The following is a 16,777-nucleotide window of genomic DNA, read 5'->3' on the forward strand; positions in this document are numbered from 1 at the left end:
TTTACTCAAATATATATTTAAGTATGAATTGTCATGTGATAGTTAATTTTTTTTTTTTTTATCTTGACTGGCTTAGAATCACCTAGGAGACTGAGACACACCTCAGTGTGCCCATGAGGCTATTTTCAGCAGAGTGACTGAAGACTTACTGCAAACATGATGTATTTATCATCTGGGTTGGGGGCTTGGGTGGAGTAAGAGGGGGAAAAGAGACAGTGTGAAACTGCCTGCATTCCCCTCTCTGCACCCCAGTTCCTCCAGCCCTGCTCTGCTCTCTACTCAATGGACTGGATCCTCTTGGAACAACAAACAATCTGCTTCCTCCCTTATGTTGTTTCTGGAAGGGATTTTGCTTACAGCAATGTGAAAGTAACTAAGCATATTACTCAAAGTATAAATAATACAAGCCAGTTCATAAGTGACCAACAAAGCAATAAAAATGTGCAAATCATTCTTTGAACAAAGAATATAGTAAGCGGGCAGTTTACAGAAAAAATACAAATGATATATATATGCACCCAGAACCTTAACCTCACCCATGACTAATAAAAATGTAAATTAAAACAATAGCAAAACTTCATTATCCAATAAAACATCACAAAACTTAAAAAGATATTATGAGGCACTAGTTTGGTTATGTGGGAAAAAAGTAGACTGACAGTTGGAATATGTCATAAGGAAATTTATAGTAACTACCACAAATGAAATGTAAGCACATCCTCAGACGGAAAATCACTTACAAAGCTATCTGCTATGAAAATATCATAGGAATAAAAGATGAAGTGTAATGAATGCTATTATTCAATGTAGAAGTCTGTAATATTACATGTGTAGAAAGAGCAGAATGTGGAGCATTTGCAGGAAAATGCACATTAGCTAATGGGAGTGCATTTTTCTTTACACTTGCATAAGTGTGTGTACTGTGCTGGTTAATGAAGAGGAAAGATGACAAAAATAAGATAACACAAAGATTAAGTGTCTGAAATAAGTGCATTAATCATGAGATCCTAGCACAATGATGAGAGAAGAAATGAAGATGTAATTATAAGAGCTGAAACAATTACTCTTAAGTGCCTGCAGGTGGTAAAGAAAGAGAAACACCAGCTTGTATTTAGGAAGGAAGCTGAATAGATGTGTGAAGTTTTCTTTGCATATGAAGATATAAAAATATTTTATCTTCAGATGGTAGAACAGAAATTTGGAATGTGGACAAGAAACCGACTCATTAAAACCCATAGCATTAGGGCTGGGGTGTGGGTACAGTGCTTGCCACACAAGTGTGAGGGCTGGGGTTCAGATCTCTGCAACCCTGTCAGAGCCAATCGACTTGGAGGCCACCTGTAATTCCGGCAAGCTGGGGCAAGCTGGCTAGCTAGACTCGCTGGACGCAGCAAGCTCTAGCTTCTGTAAGAGAGACTTCAATCAATAAAGCAGTGAGTAACGGAAGAAGACACCCAAGGTCAACACCCGGCCTCTGCATACAAGTGGACACACATACACCCACACACATTTGGAAACACACGCGTACATTCAAGTAAACCATGCACAAATGTAAAAAAAAATGTAAAAAAAAAAAATGTAAAAGAAAAAAAAATCACAGCCACAGAGGCAGGGTGCCTTCAGGAATGCATTCTTTGCCGTGGTAAACGGGCTGATGTAGTGACCAGAAACTATGGTTCCCGCTTCCCAGAGTGACTAGTCTGGCGTGTAAGGGAGCTTGGAGTTGTTACAGTGAGCAATTCCAAGTACTATATTATGTGGGAGCAGATCTATGTTCCCTAAGAGGGCTGGTTTCCCCACTGCCCTGGAAAGCTGCAGGTTTCCACGGGAGAATTTGGGTGCCCAGCCCTGGGGACCTGGCAGCCTCTGTCCTTGGATTGGCACGAGGAGCAGTGTGTGTACTAGCTACCTTTCTCTCTGCCCATGCTTCCGTATTTCTCATTTCTCACCTACGTCACCTTGGAGGGCCTGTGAGGATTTCTGGCTAGGATGGACGAGTTTCAGACTCGGGTACACTTAAGGTCTACGAGCCAGCCAGCTCAGGGTTACGGCGGCCACTGTGAATTCGGCTGGCAGCACCTTCCGAAGGCAGGACTTTTGGGATGGAGGTATCACATGCTGTGTGAATCATCCCGAGAATGCTGTGAAACTCTAAGAAGTTTCCGGGGTTGGAGTGATGGCTCAGTGGTTAAGAGCACTGCCTGCCCTTCCAAAGGACCCGAGTTCAATTCCTAGCACCCACATGGCAGCTCACAACTGTCTGTAGTTCCAAGACCTGACACCCCTACACTAACACATGCACATAAATTAAAATTAAATAAAATATTAAAAAAAAAAAGAAGTCATTGTCCTTGTAACCAGAAGATCCATAGGGAGTGAAGCTTGCATCTTGCATCTGCCTGTTGTAATGATCTTTTGAATGAAACACTTTTGGTCCAATCCGTTGTGTGTCAAATATCATGAATGAGACCAAAGTCCCAAAGGCTCCGTGGGAACGCGCGTAAACAGCTTGCCACGCAGTTTGGAGTGGCTCCTTAGCACAGAAAGGGGCGGACCCGTGCTTTCTGCTGTTTGTTTTGCTTTTGTGTTTTACCGACTGTGCAGGGCCATCTGTAACCATCTCTTACTGGCAAGCCTATCCCATTCCAAGGAAGTAAGTATCTCTGAGTGTGACAGAGAAAAACCCCCAGGCCCAGTGATTCTGAGAGGTGAGTCACAGCAACTCTTACTTTGTGACCCCTCAAAACAAGCCAGTCTGGGTTGCTTTTCCTATCTGATAACAGCGGTCCAAAAGCCATACCAAGAGCTACAGTGGCTTTCCTCATTGCTATGGCAAAATGCCTGTCGAAAGCAACTTTAGGGAGGAAAAGTTGGAAGGATCTGGTGGCGCGGTGCAGCATGAGGGGCCGGCAGGCTGCATCTGCGCTCAGGAGGCAGATGAGTGCTGGTGCTCAGCTCCCTCCCGCCTTTTCTATCAGTCAGGACCCCAGACCACCCAGGTGGTACTGCTCTCATTCAAGGAGGGTTTTCCTTCCTCCATCCAACCTCTCTGGAAACGCCCTCAGACATACCCCCTGGGGCTGGATATCAAACCCTGCGGTTGTCCATACCAGGCCTGTGTTCCATCACTGACAGAACTCTAGCCTCATCTCCATATGTCCCTTCAAGTGCTCCTCACAGAGCCCCCTCTTATTTGCTAAGTGATTCCTAACCCTGCTGTGTCCTGGAGCCACTTGGGGGAGGTTTTACCTACAGACACCGGCATTCTGTCCTCATTCGCTTTAATTATGAAGTGTTGGAGAATCCACATTGGGACTTCCGTAATTTTAAAGTGCCAGAGAGGCGGACAGCAGCAATGGGCGATCACTTTCAGACTTCCTTGTAGATGTGTCAAGTCACCTGGGAACTCTGGCTAAAATGGCGGGCCTAATTTGGTCCTTCCTGGTAGGATACCTCCTCTCTAACAAGGTGGGAAGGTGACCTGAGACTCTCAAGTGAAGGGCTTGCAAGGCCCTCCATGAAACAAATTAGTCATATGTGTCTCAGGCAAGGCCGGGGATGGCCAGTGCTCTCTTTATATTCCTTTCTGTCCCGAAGCCAGTTCCACCCTCACATTATTCATAGAAGGAAACATTTTTTTTTCTGTGCACATGCTATTGCTCTCTTTCTAAACAGCGCACAGCAAGACTCCTCCCCCTATTCAATCATGGGAGATTATCTAACCCGTTCAAAACCCTTGAGTCAGAATGATGAATGGTGGATGTGGGCAGCTGCTGGTGTGAGGATCCACTGGGAGTCCTAGGGTTAGTAGAAAATTTATTCCAGCCCCCCCTTCCCCCCATGTGTGTGTATGTCTGGGTTCAGAAGTTGACATCAGATGTCTTCCTTCGTTACTCTCCATCTTAATTTTTGAGACTGGGCATCTCACTAATCCTGGGGCTCACTGGTTCTGCTAGGCTGGCCTGTGAGCCACAGAGACTATCCTAATTTCACCTCCTCACACTGGAGATTATCGATGTATGCCACCACACCTGGCTTTTCATCGGGGAGGGATGCTGGGACCCAGCTCAGGGCTTCAGGCTTGCACAGCACACATTTTACTGAATGAGCCAGCATTAGAGTTCCACAAGTTAGTTTTCAATGGGAAACATTTAGAGTGCAGTAGATTCAGAAAGAAGCCTAATGAGAGGTTCTCTTCCTGAGAAAAGGTGGGGAATTCTGGAAGACAAGGCAGCCACACTTCCCTCATTTTAGGGCATCTTTTCTTCCCAGGAAGATGGAGAGTAAACCTATGAGAAACCCCTCTCTATTCCTTTTTCCAAGAGAGTATTGTGGTCATGAAGAGAGAGAGAGAGAGAGAGAGAGAGAGAGAGAGAGAGAGAGAGAGAGAGAGAGAGGAGAGAGAGAGAGGGAGAGAGAGGGAGAGAGAGAGCGCTCTCATGCCTGCATGACAAGCACTATCAGTTTATTCTCATCTCCCATTTGTTCTAGAAATCCCTCTACATAGGCCATTGTAACTTGTTTTTCTTCCTTTGTACATAATCTAGAAGCCTTTGATTTTGACCATTTGTTAAGTTACAGCTTGTATTTAAAATTTTTTTACAGCATTTCTTCTTCTTTTTTTAAAAGATTGATTGATTGATTTGTACAGTAGTCTACCCACGTGTGTGCCTGCACACCAGAAGAGGGCACCAGATCTCATTATAGATGGTTGTGAGCCACCATGTGGTGGCTGGAACTGAACTCAGGACCTTTGGAAGAAAAGACAGTGCTCTTAACCTCTGAGCCATCTCTCCATCCCAAGTTACATTTTTTGAAAGCGCCTGTATACAAACAAATTGCATTTATCTTCTTTCTCATGTTGCTCTATCTTTTGTCATTTTAATTCCCAGGCCTCTGAGCAGTGAATGTAAGCGGGCAGAGGAAAGGCTTTTCCTCCTTGTGTTGTCTTGTTGGAGGCTGCTATGAAGTGACCTCCCTCTCTGATGTTTCTTTGTCTCTTCTTCCCTTTTGCCCTGTACTGCTCTCATGTGCTCATTCACCTAAAAGAAGAAAGTTGAAGCTGGGTGAGGTGGCAAGCATGCGCCTGTCATCCAAGCACTCAAGAGGATCTCTGTGAGTTCGAGGTCAGCCTGGTCTTCAAAGAGTTCCAGGCCAGCCAGGGCTATCACATAGAGAAACCCTGTCTCAAAAAACTGAAAGAGAAAAAAGAAAACAAAAGAAAGATGGAATCCTGCTACCTAAATAAGCCTTCTGGCCCACAATATGAGGCTGCGTTCCATTCTTCCTTTTAATAGTTCACAAGAACAATGGTTAAACACTAAAAGGATTTCTCCAATTATAGAAACGGTTCACGGCTGATTGTAAGTTGCAGCTGGCTGGCTTCTTTGCCTGCCTCCCATCCTTTCTTTTCCTTCCTTCTTTCCTTTCCGACAGGGTCCTGCTATGTAACCCAGGCTGACCTTGAGCTTGGAATCCTCTTGCCTAAGTGCTACAATTACAGCTTTGTGCCTACTTGAAATGCAGGATTTTTAATTTGAGCGTTGAACTCGGAACAGAAATGTTTTCTAAACTGTATGCATTAGCATGGATCAATGAGAAGGAGGAAGCTGTCATGCATACAGCACTTTTCTTTAAATCCATGAACTAAACTGGTTTGCTCTCTATAACAACATTTCACAGACCTTAAAAGCAAACAATTGGCTAATTAAGCCATAGTGAATATGAGCTCATCTTGGCCCAAGGAAATGCTTGGATATTTTTTGAATCCAGTTTCTTGGCAGTGCGCTGAGACCACACATGCTCACAGCCTCCTGGAGCCTCTGCTTGCAGTGTATACCTGCAGCACCCCAGAACCTGTGTGTTTAGGGGCAGCTCCCCAGCTGTCCACCCAGCCCTGTGCAGGCCTTCATCTGAGGGCTGTCGCTCCCTCTGCTGCCCTGACATGTGTCCTTTCTCCCCTCACACTTTCCCTCTTTCCTCTTCCCTTTCTTCCTTCTGCAGGAAAAAAAAAATGCTTTCTTTGTTCAAGCCAGCCCGGGAGGAAAGCCCAGCCTGCTGAGTGCCCTTCAACATGAATAAAAGGGACTTTGCCATGAGGAGCTTTGGCACTCGGCGCTCTCATCATGTTACAGGAATCCATAAGTGAGGAACAAAGAGGGCTGCTGCTTAGGCTGTCAGCCGTCCATCCCATAATAGAACAATTCTGGATTCCTTCTAAGCTTCACAAATCTTCCAGGGACAGTCCTAGTAAGAATGACCACAGTGGTGGCTGCCCTGAAGCTAAACACTGGCACAGGATTGCAACATGACTAAAACAATCAAGTATGTACTATTGCATGGTGAGTTGTTACAAACTGGAGTCGTGTGTGTGTGTGTGTGTGTGTGTGTGTGTGTGTGTGTGTGTGTCTCGGTTGGGGGGTGGTGGTGGTTTGGAAGCTTTCAATGAGTATCTCAAACTATGGCCAACTGTCTAGCATAACAACCATGATGATTATTAATGTTGTTACAGCCAAGTATTTTCAAGCTTGCCACGAGTCTATGATGATACCAAGTTATGATTTTTAATACATTTTTTATTTTATGTGTACGAGTGTCTCTAATAGGCACATATATGCACCACATGCGTGCGGTGCCCCAGAGGCCAGAAGAGGGTTTCAGATCCCCTGGAGCTGAACTTACAGATGGTTGTGAGCTACCCCTGGGTGCTGGGAGCTGACCACCACTCTTCAGTAAGAGCAGCAAGTGGCTCTTAACCACGGAGCATTCTCCAGCTCCCGTGCTAGGGTTTTTAAGCACATTGTCTCACTTAGTGTTCCTATTTTATGAATGGAAAAACTGAGGTATTAGAAGCACTGACAGTGTTGGAATATGGGCTTCACGTCCACGTCGTCCTGCCTCGTGACCACTTACTGTCTTAAGGGCCACTAACATCCCCAGTTGCTTGGAAACCCACTGGGGACTGCTGGTTTTGCAGGTCACCAAGATGGTTACCCGCTACTTCTTTGCCTCCCGGGTAAAAAGGCAGTGGTTTAGGTGTGTTATCTGAGCTGCCCACAGTCAGCCCAGATAGAGCTGAGAGCAAAACTGTAGTTGAACAGGCTTCCATTAGAGACAGAGAGCTCCTGGCGAATTCATTTTGCTACCAGTACTACTTTCCCTTGAGCCCAGTGGTTTCACTGCATGTCTTACCAGCTGCAGAAATGGGCCAAACCCACAGGGGCTGGCTGTTTAGATGAAACCAGGAGTGTCTGGGATGGTGCGACAGTAGACTGGGCTTTGTACGCTTAGGTGTAGCTCTTTCAGATTTAAAAATCTATGGTCCTGATGGGAGGTGAATATCTGTACTGTTTTGGAGGGAAGGTGGTTGAAAGTGAGGCAGTGACTTGGCCAAGTCATCTATAGCCAGGCTGCAGACAGCAGTTCAGGTATCTCTTAACCTAAACGAAGAATCCTCATCCTTGAATACTTACCTCTGGCTCCTCTGTTTCTGGTTTTGAGTAGAAACAACATTTTTGCCCTTTCATAGTCCAAGCATTGCCCTGAGAACTCATGGCTCATCATCTCCTCCCTGCCGTGTCTTAATCCTCCACCACCAGTGTCAGCATGCTCTTCCCATCAACCCGCTCTACAGCTGAGGAAAGTGACATTAAAAGGAGTAAGGCGACCAGCCCGAGATCGCCCCAGACTTTACCTGAATCCAAGTGATCTAGGTGCCAAGGGTCGGTGGCCGAAGACATGGGGGACAGCGTCAGTGGGGAGGCCCCACAGTTGGACTCCACCAGCTCACCCTGCACGTGCACGTGGGCCGAGGCGTTGGTCTGTCTCAAGGCTGCCTTCAGTGGGGCGATGTGGTTGAACTGGACTCTGGACAGGCAGCCCGTGAAGCCTGGGGTGTTGTATTTGTGAATTTCTTGGTCAATTTTCCCCGTTTCTAGAAAGAAAAGAAAGAGAAAATAAGATCCTAAGTCCATTCACTGTGTTCTGTTGGAAGACAGGCCCGTCCCGGAGTGCTTGTGTCCCGAGCTGTTTGGCAGGTTCTAGCTTTGGCTGTTGTGGTTTTGGAGATGAACTGTTCAGAGTAGCCCGTGCCTCAAGGCTACAAACTTTAACATGACGTCCTTTGCTAGAGAACGTGCGAGAGTGAAAATAACACTGCATTTAAGAAAAACAAACCAACATCAAAACCAACTCACAATCCTCTTGGAGCTACATGAATTACCATGGAAGCTAACAGCACACACAGGATCTGACTGGTTTTCTTGATCTCTGATTAATTTAGACATATCAGACAAAGGCCCCTGCTTAGCTCTCCTATTCTCTTTTATGCTTATTTTCTTAAGGAGTCTTAAAAGAAATGGAATGGAAGAAGGAAGAGACTTAGAATAGCTGAGAATTTTGCATTTCTTTCTTTCTAATGAGCAATATGCTTTGAATTCCAAGGTTTATGGAATTAGTATCTGATGGAGGGTTTGAAAGTCAGGAAATAGTCCAAGTTCAGCCACAACATTCAGGTACATTTATGAATCACCACCTTCCCCCAGTTTGCATGATCAACATCTTCCTGTAAACTCTCAACTCAAGGGTGAGCCTGGTGCAGGCAGCTGCAATGTACCCGAGTGTGGTAACTTTCACCGCTGTTATCAGTCAACTCAGAGAACATCTTCCTGGCTTCCTATCTTTGTGTTTAGAAACCAATAGATGGAATCTCTAAGTGCTTGGGATCTTCTGACCCCACGTCTCAAACCAGAAAGACTTTTGATCTGAAAAACAAATGCTGTATTTGGTCACAGCATCAAAGTGCTTGGTGAACCAGAGAAGCAGTTCAGTTGGGGGCTGCAGCAGCAGCAGGAGCCGCGGAGGTTGAAAGGAAAAGAATTCCAGGCTGGTCATGTTATGTTCAGGGATCTGCTGGGGATGGAGCTCCATGCTAGACCAGGTAGGGCCTGGAAGGCCACATTTGAATGTTTTCATTTAAGTTGACAAAGCAAAACTTCAGAGGGTTTTTGTGGGGAATGCATTAGGAAGATAACTCAGAGACAGTGTAGCAACTGTTCTGGGCAGGTGTTGGTCTGAAACGCCCCCATCCTCGGATCCCAGAAAGCCCTCTGGCTGCAGATTCTTTTTTTTTGCCTTACAGCTGAGGTCAGGTCATGCTGTGGACCACCCTCCCTGCTGGCTCTCTCTTTGTCCCTTATCCCATGCCTGAGCTGAGACTGCCAACAAAGAATTGGTTTTGGTTTGTTTCATAGAGATCTAAGCAGGGAGTAGGGAACTTTTTCCTTTTAAATTCTAGTCCATGATGGTTTGAAACTTACTATGTAGTCTAAGATATTCTGGACTTTCCTCTTTGGCCTCCTAAATATTGGGATTAAAAGTACAAGCCATCACACCTGGCTTGACAGTTCCTTAAACTGTAGGGAGGCGGGTTTCCCTACCACACAACCCAAAAGGAACAGTTTGAAAGCTCTGAATCAGAGGGCTCTCCATTTAACCATCTTAAAGTCATAGCCCCAGACACCACACCCTAGTAGGTGGAAGGAGCCAAGAAGTAGGCTTCAGATATCGTTAAAGGTACAGCGGCAGCAAAGGCTGAGTATAGTGAACACCGAGGGTGTGTCAGCCATATGGGCAGGAGGTTTGGGGCTGACGGTAGAGATGTTCTCCCTGCAGGTTTCCCTTTTCTCTGGGACTCTTTCACTCATTCCTTCAACTTTTTTCTTTTCTTGGAGATTAGAGAAATTTCCAAAGCTCCATTTTTTGTCTTCTCTGAATGGTGATTGAAAGATTTTCAAATCCAAATATTTCAAATCTGGTTGGTTGACTTGGCTCTTTTCTCAGGACTCTACTTTGTGAGGGGCAGCTCCTCTGAGTGGGCAGTGGACACTCCTGACTCTTTAGGACCCAATAACTCTACCCTGGGCCAATCGATAAAACCAACAACAGGCTGAAGCAGGAGTTAACCTTCTTATAGGCATTAACGGGAGAAGCCCCATGATAAAACTACAAGCTGGCCGCATAAAGACAAAAACAAAGAGCACGGGTTATTTAATAGCTGTTAAGACAGCACCCAAGGTCTGGGACTAACAATATTTTCAAGCTCAGCAACTGGCAGTGCTGGTCAGGACTAGCAGCCAGCAGATGAACCAAGGTTGGTAGTTACCAGAGCAAGGAAGAGATGAGCAGAGGGGAGCTTCATCACAAGACCTCTGCGCTAACTGAATGAACATTAGGTCCCCCATTGTCTCAGCCTATGATATGCCCAGAGAACTGACCAGTCTCCATGGAAACCACCCCACCCTCTGTCCAGCTTCTGCCATTGCTGAAGAAGCTCCTACAGGGTAGCCCTGTGGTCTTCCTTCTCTGCAGAAGCCTACCTTTCCTTCTTCGAGCATCTTCCTTAACTTCTCACTTTTTCTTTTTGTTTGTTTTTTTTCCAAGTTTATTTTTTTTTATTAATTTATCACTTTTTCTTAATAGGTCTGCTTGGCTTTGCTGATTTCTTCTTTGACCACATCTTTATTCCTCATTGACACGAGATAAAGAACTGGAGGGACGCTGTCTGAGATTGACATTTGGTGATTACTGATGGTCCGACAGCCTGGTCCCTGGGTCAAGCCTGTCTGGACCAAGAGATGCCTCCTTTATTCTCAAAGAGCTGTAGCGCCGCTATGTTCCAAGGTTAGACCGTTGGTGGGGTTCTATGCTGAGCTGTTCTGACACGGTTTCTTAGCAAATCTTCCTGCACCGCTCTGCTAGTTTGTATCTAGAATGTACTCGAAAGGCCTGTGTGTTAAAGAGCATGGTCCCTAACCTGCAGCACTGTTGTGAGGAAAGGGGACCTTCAGGCAGAAGTCAGGTCATTGGGGAGGTGTCCTTGAAGAGATATTGGGTACTGTCATCCCCCTACATCTCCACATCCCCCTTCTTGGCCACCACAGGATGAAAAGGCTTTCTCCATCATGTGATCCATCATGATTTGCTGTTACTGCAGGTCCAATGTGACAGGGTCAAGTGACAGTATACTGAAACCTCTGCCACTATGAGCCAACTTAAGGCTCTCCTCCTACAGTGAGTACCCCAGGCATTTGCTGTAGCCACAGAAGACTGATTTATGTTGTATTAACTACCTTCCTTCTTTAGTCAGAGGCTTCCTAGAAATGGCATGTCGAGGCTTACAAAAAACCAACAAACAAAACCAAACCAAAACCGATGGCTTTGAAAACTGCTTTAAAAACTTCATTAGCACTCAAGTCAACAATGTGATTTTCAAAAAACAAGGTGAGCTGATGTCGAAGCTTATGGCTCTGACTTTTCTGACAGCTCTAGTAAGTTCTGAAAATGCTGTCTGAAACAAACTTCTAGATGCATGCATGCGTGTATGTGTATGTGTGTGTGTGTGTGTGTGTGTGTGTGTGTATGTGTGACCGTGTGACCTTAGTAGTTTTTGTTTTGTTTTTGATGTAGTCTCACTATGTAGCCAGGGCTGGCCTTAACTCACTTTCCCCTCTCTCAGCCACATGCTGAGAATACAACTATGTTCCATCATGCCCCACAAGATCCCATATTTCTCAGTAATATTAGATAGTACATGATATCTGTTAATTTAGTACATCTGAGTTTGTTACAGTGAAATTATGTTAATCTGTAAAATCTATCAGTCATCTCATACTAGGATCACACATGAAAATATCAGTCATGGCAAAATGCTCTTTTGTGCCTGGAGATGCCTTGCCTAATGCATTCCTAGGGAAAATCTGCTTTACAGAATGCAGGTGAGAAATGCAGCAAGTCACTTTTGGAATTTAATTGCCAAAATACAATTAGTCTTTTCATTTCTTATATTTACAGCGGTGTGGGATATGGAGTATAGGTCCACTTACAATATCAGTGCAGTTCTTCTTGAAACTTTAAGGGCAAGGAAACGCTTGCGGGATCCTCTGGGGAGGCAGCAGGTGCCTTAGTGTGCATTAGCCCACATTCTGTGCTGTCTGTCACTCAGTCACTGAATACCAGTGACAGGCAGGATGGTCACCAGAAGTGAAAAGAGAATCGGGACCGGAATAGAAAACACAGGGAAAGAAAAGCAGCTCCATACACAATAGAATGTGCTGGAAGCTCAGGGACACGCATGAGCACCTGTCCCAGGGACATTTAGATGCTATTTTCACAGCAAAAACTTCTTTTCCTTTAAGGAGTTTTAATTCACTCACACATTCTTTCTTGGATCTACTCACTGCACAATGGTATTAGCTTTTAGACTTTTAAATTTCCTATATCCTTTGGTGGGAAGGATGTGATTATATGAGAAACAACATTTAATTATTTACTTTTTAAAATATGGACCAGAGCTGAGATATCTTACTGTGACAGTGAGACTGACTTTTGGTAAATATCTACTGTGACATCCTGTCTATGGAAGCCTCTGTGAAAGTTGCCCTTCTTAGGCTCTGTGGCACCCAGAGAGAAGGCTGTCTCTGTGAACAGCCCTAATGGGGTTCACGATTGTCCCACAGAAGCCGTAGGAAGAGCTGTCTGTTCCTCCCTCCGATCTAGGGTGGGATGTGTCCCACTGGTAACACCAGAGTGATTTTAGCTAATTCGCAGGCTGGGAATTGATACTGCATCTAATTATGCAGTGAAGATGTTGGTCCCTTCTCAGTTACTGTCAGATTTTCAAAAAGAAAGTCCCAGGTCCAGGCTGTCCTCACCATACCACTAACAATGAATACTGTTTTCTTTCTAACAGAGAATGGACCTCAGACCTGTATACTATGGAAGACCGTGGTACCAATAGTCTGTACTTTTACCATTATCCCAACAGGGACAGCAAGCAGCACTAGTATTCCATTTCATGGTGGCTTACAAAACTCTCCAACAGTTAGCAACATATTTAAATAAAAATGGTGGTCCTATTTAAAGGAAAATATGAACAATTAATAGCCAAGGAGGTCATCAGAAATAGTAACGATATGACTGAAACTGGTTAAAATTATTACATGGCTCCTCACATGCCTTGGGGGGCCATTTCTGGAGAGGAACTTGCTTCCCTCTATCAGGTTTAGGAGCCTCTGTTCTGTTCTGTTCTGTTCTGTTCTATTCTATTCTATTCTATTCTATTCTATTCTATTCTATTCTATTCTATTCTATTCTATGGACTCCATCCTCCCTCTGCTGTCCACATTCAGTACCTGTCATAGCCCATTACTTTGGTGCAGCACAGGCTCTGGTCTTTCAGAAAGGGAGTTTGTAATGACTTCATCCAAGACTCTCTCCCTTCTACCCACTTGGCCTGGGCATGTTCTTTTCCTCTTGCATGGGCCAGGTGCAAAATAAAGCTTCTTGTGACCAAGAACTGAATGTCATAGCTCTATGTTCCCCAAAGGCTCTAAATGTCTTCCATAAAATAATTACTTAGTGATAATGGACGTAAACGTAACAAAACATACATAAATCAAATACTTGTCACTGGGGGTTTGGCTGTGTGGGGATCAAGTACTGGGGAATTTAGGTTCTACCCAACACACTATGGCCAAGGTTTGTTGGCTTCATAAGGTACAGAGAGGGGGAACATGGCCTTGAAAAAGGGCAGGGAGGCAACAAATCAGCATAGCATCACCAATCCAGGTAGCATCACCTGGAAATCGGGCTATCTCACTGAAGATGGTCTTGTCTTTTACAAAACTGTACTGCATTGGTGTCAACACCTGTGGATCAGTGCTGTGTGCTATCACCACCTTCCACAGGCCTCTGGATTAAGGCTCTGAGTTTTATGGTACGTGGCAGAGTAAGCGGGACGCAGGCCTGAGATCATTGACCAAGGGGAGGTTAACATAGTCCCTGTAAAATCATACTGAAATGAGATTGGAGAGTTGTCCCCTGAGTCCCATTTCCAGTCATAGGAAGGATGCTGCTCACCCAGACCATTCTAAGAGCTGATGCTAATGTCAGGGCTCAGCATCTGGTCCCCTGAGAGAAGAGCTGTACACGAGTTCATCAGGCAGCATACCGTTTTCACATTTTAGCCTCATTTGTCTATAGATGTGTGGACAGGACCTTGGTTGGGTCAGTGGAAGGAACAGCCAAGTCTCCTCCCCCACACCCTGGAGCCAAAACCATTAAGCCAAAAGAGCAAAATACAATCAAATGAGCCCCCTCCTTCAGGGCTAATGCAATCAAATGATAAGCAGTAAGCGGGGCGGGGCATGCGGGCTGCTAGGTGGTGTCAGGCATCCGCTCTGACAAGATGCACCATCACTGTCTTAGGGGCCCCCACTGGCTCTCAGAAAAGCATGACCAGAATTAAATCCTTATACATAATTGATCTTTGCCATTATGTGCCGTGACATTTTAGTAATCCCATAAGAAAGACACTAATGAAATCTCATTGTCATTATTAGAGGCTTTGCTCTCTTACAAAGGAAGGCAGGTCTAAAATACGCAGGTGTGATTTAAATGGCTGTTGACCTATAACCCGCGTTAGCTGGACTGAGGAAGAGGCAGGATGCTGGAAAAGCAGAATCTGTGTTTCTGTTTCAGTGTCTGCTGCATGTTAACGTGTGGGTCTTTGTCTAAGGATTAATGAGACAAAATTGACTGTGTTTGCTTTCTAAAGACAACAGTAGAGAAAAGAGATGCCTTCCTGTCAAAATGTTCTGGCTTGCAAAAATGTTAAGGATGACATTTTTATTTGTTTCCATTTATCATGGTTCCTGAGCATCATGGACATTAAGTAAATGGAAATTGTCATTTCTATCCCTAAAATCTAGCCTGAGAATAAAAGGCTTATTATGATTAATAGTATAATATAGTTGTTATTACTCAGCATCAAAACCATTGCAGCTCACAGGAAGTATGACTCTGTAGATGCTTCTAGACACCAGACACAGGGTGTCATGAAGGCCACAAGTCAGAAAGATGGATCTTTCCCCCTCAGTCTCCTTCCCAGCTAATGAACACAAGAAAGAATTCAAATTTTGGAATATTGTCTTCTGCTCTGAAGACAAAGTTTAAACACTTGAGACATCACAATACCTACCACTTCGGACACCTTTAAAGAGTGGGACCAAGAGATGGACAAGCAAGGCTTTGGGGACATAAAGATATATTTTTCCCCACATTGCAATTTTCTCTGATTCTGAATCAATTTGTTCATTTTCCAGATTGTGATAAGAGTCTACTATTTAAGGGATTCTGACAGAGAACCTAAATTCCAGCAAAGAATTCTGTGATATCTCTTAAGACATTCTTGTAGTCAGGCATGCAATAGTATAAGCAGTATTTTAAAGCTATGTGTATTTAGAGTGTGAACAGTGGGTAGAGTTTGTTTGATGGATGGACATTGTCTCCAATGGAACATTTTAGTGATATAAATCCAAACTACATTTAGCTATTGGTTTGGGTAAAATATTGTGCTGACTAATTCAACTCAACACCAGGTAGAGTTAGTTATCTGGGAGGAGGGACCCCAATTAAGAAAATGCCTTCATAAGGTTGGCTAGAGGCATGCCTGCAGAATATTTTTAAATTAGTGATTGATGTGGGAGGGCCCAGTCTTTTGTGGGTGGGGTAATTCCTGGACTATTGGTCCTGGGTTCTATAAGAATGTAGGCTGTTCAACATCCCTAGTCATCAGGGAAATGCAAATCAAAACAACATTGAGATTCCACCTTACGCTTGTCAGAATGGCTAAGATCAAAAACTCAAGTGACAGCACATCTTGGTGAGGATGTAGAGAAAGGGGAACACTCCTCCATTGCTGGTAAGAGTGCAAACTTGTACAACCACTTTGGAAATAAATCTGGTACTTTCTCAGAAAATTGGGACTATTTCTACCTCAAGACCCAGCTATACCATTTCTGAACATATAACTGAAAGATGCTCCACTATACAACAAGGACCTTTGTTCAATTATGTTCATAGCAGTTTTATTCATAATACCCAGATTCTGGAAACAACCTAGATGTCCCTCAACTGAAGAATGGATAAAGAAACTGGTACATTTACACAATGGGATATTACTTAGCTATTAAAAACAAGAAAATCTTGAAATTTGCAGGCAAATGGATGGAACTAGAAAAGATCCTCCTTAATGAGGTAACCCAGATCCAGAAAGACATGCATGGTATATATATTCACTTATAAGTACATATGACCCACATAATACAGGATAGCCACAGTACAACACACAGACTTAAAGAAGCTAAATAACAAGGAGGACCTTAGGGAGGATGCTTAATTCTCATTCAGAAGGGCAAATAGAATAGACACCAGAAGCAGTTAAGGAACAAGAAGGGACATAGAGGTCCTCTAAAAGACTCTATCCAGCAGGGGGTCGAAGCAGATGCTGAGACTCACAGCCAAACTTTGAGGTGGGGCACAGGGAGTGTTATGGAAGAGTTTGGGGGATAGAAGGAGCTCCACAAGGAGACCAATAGAACCAACAAATCTGAGCCTGTGGGTGGCGGGAGCTGCAGAGACTGATGCACCAACCAAGGACCATGCTTGGTGAGGACCTAGACCTCCTGATCAGATGTAGTTGAAAGGCAGCACAGTCTCCTTGTGGGTCCCATAATATGAGGAGTAGGGGCTAGCTCTGACATGGACTCTGGTGCTCACTCATTGATTACTCCCTCCTGGCTGGGCAGCCTTGCCACGCCACAAAGGAAAAGGATGCAGGTGGTCCAGGGGACACTCGATAAGCTGCCGGGGGTGGGGTGGGGTCAGATGATAGGGGAGGGTAGCTTTGGTCATGTTATTTTATCACAGCAATAGTAAT

At 44.5% G+C, this 16,777-nt stretch overlaps 1 protein-coding gene and 1 long non-coding RNA gene across 3 annotated transcripts in view; one reads left to right on the forward strand and one right to left on the reverse strand.

Annotated features, from left to right (window-relative positions):
- The window catches only part of CNTNAP2 (contactin associated protein 2), a 2,010,562-nt gene that overhangs the window by 23,315 nt on the left and 1,970,470 nt on the right, over positions 1-16,777 (reverse strand). For both annotated transcript variants that reach the window (XM_084788077.1, XM_084788078.1), the window contains one exon: positions 7,694-7,933. In XM_084788077.1, the coding sequence (XP_084644203.1) occupies positions 7,694-7,933 (240 nt within the window). The remainder of the gene's footprint in view (positions 1-7,693; positions 7,934-16,777) is intronic.
- Positions 6,012-16,777, forward strand: part of LOC311600918 — a 47,761-nt gene continuing 36,995 nt past the window's right edge. The window contains exons 1-2 of the long non-coding RNA XR_014780411.1: positions 6,012-6,341; positions 10,480-10,680. This is a non-coding gene — a long non-coding RNA (uncharacterized lncRNA). The remainder of the gene's footprint in view (positions 6,342-10,479; positions 10,681-16,777) is intronic.

This window comes from Acomys minous (assembly GCF_964271855.1).
Source record: "Acomys minous genome assembly, chromosome: 6".
Lineage (NCBI taxonomy): Eukaryota > Metazoa > Chordata > Mammalia > Rodentia > Muridae > Acomys > Acomys minous.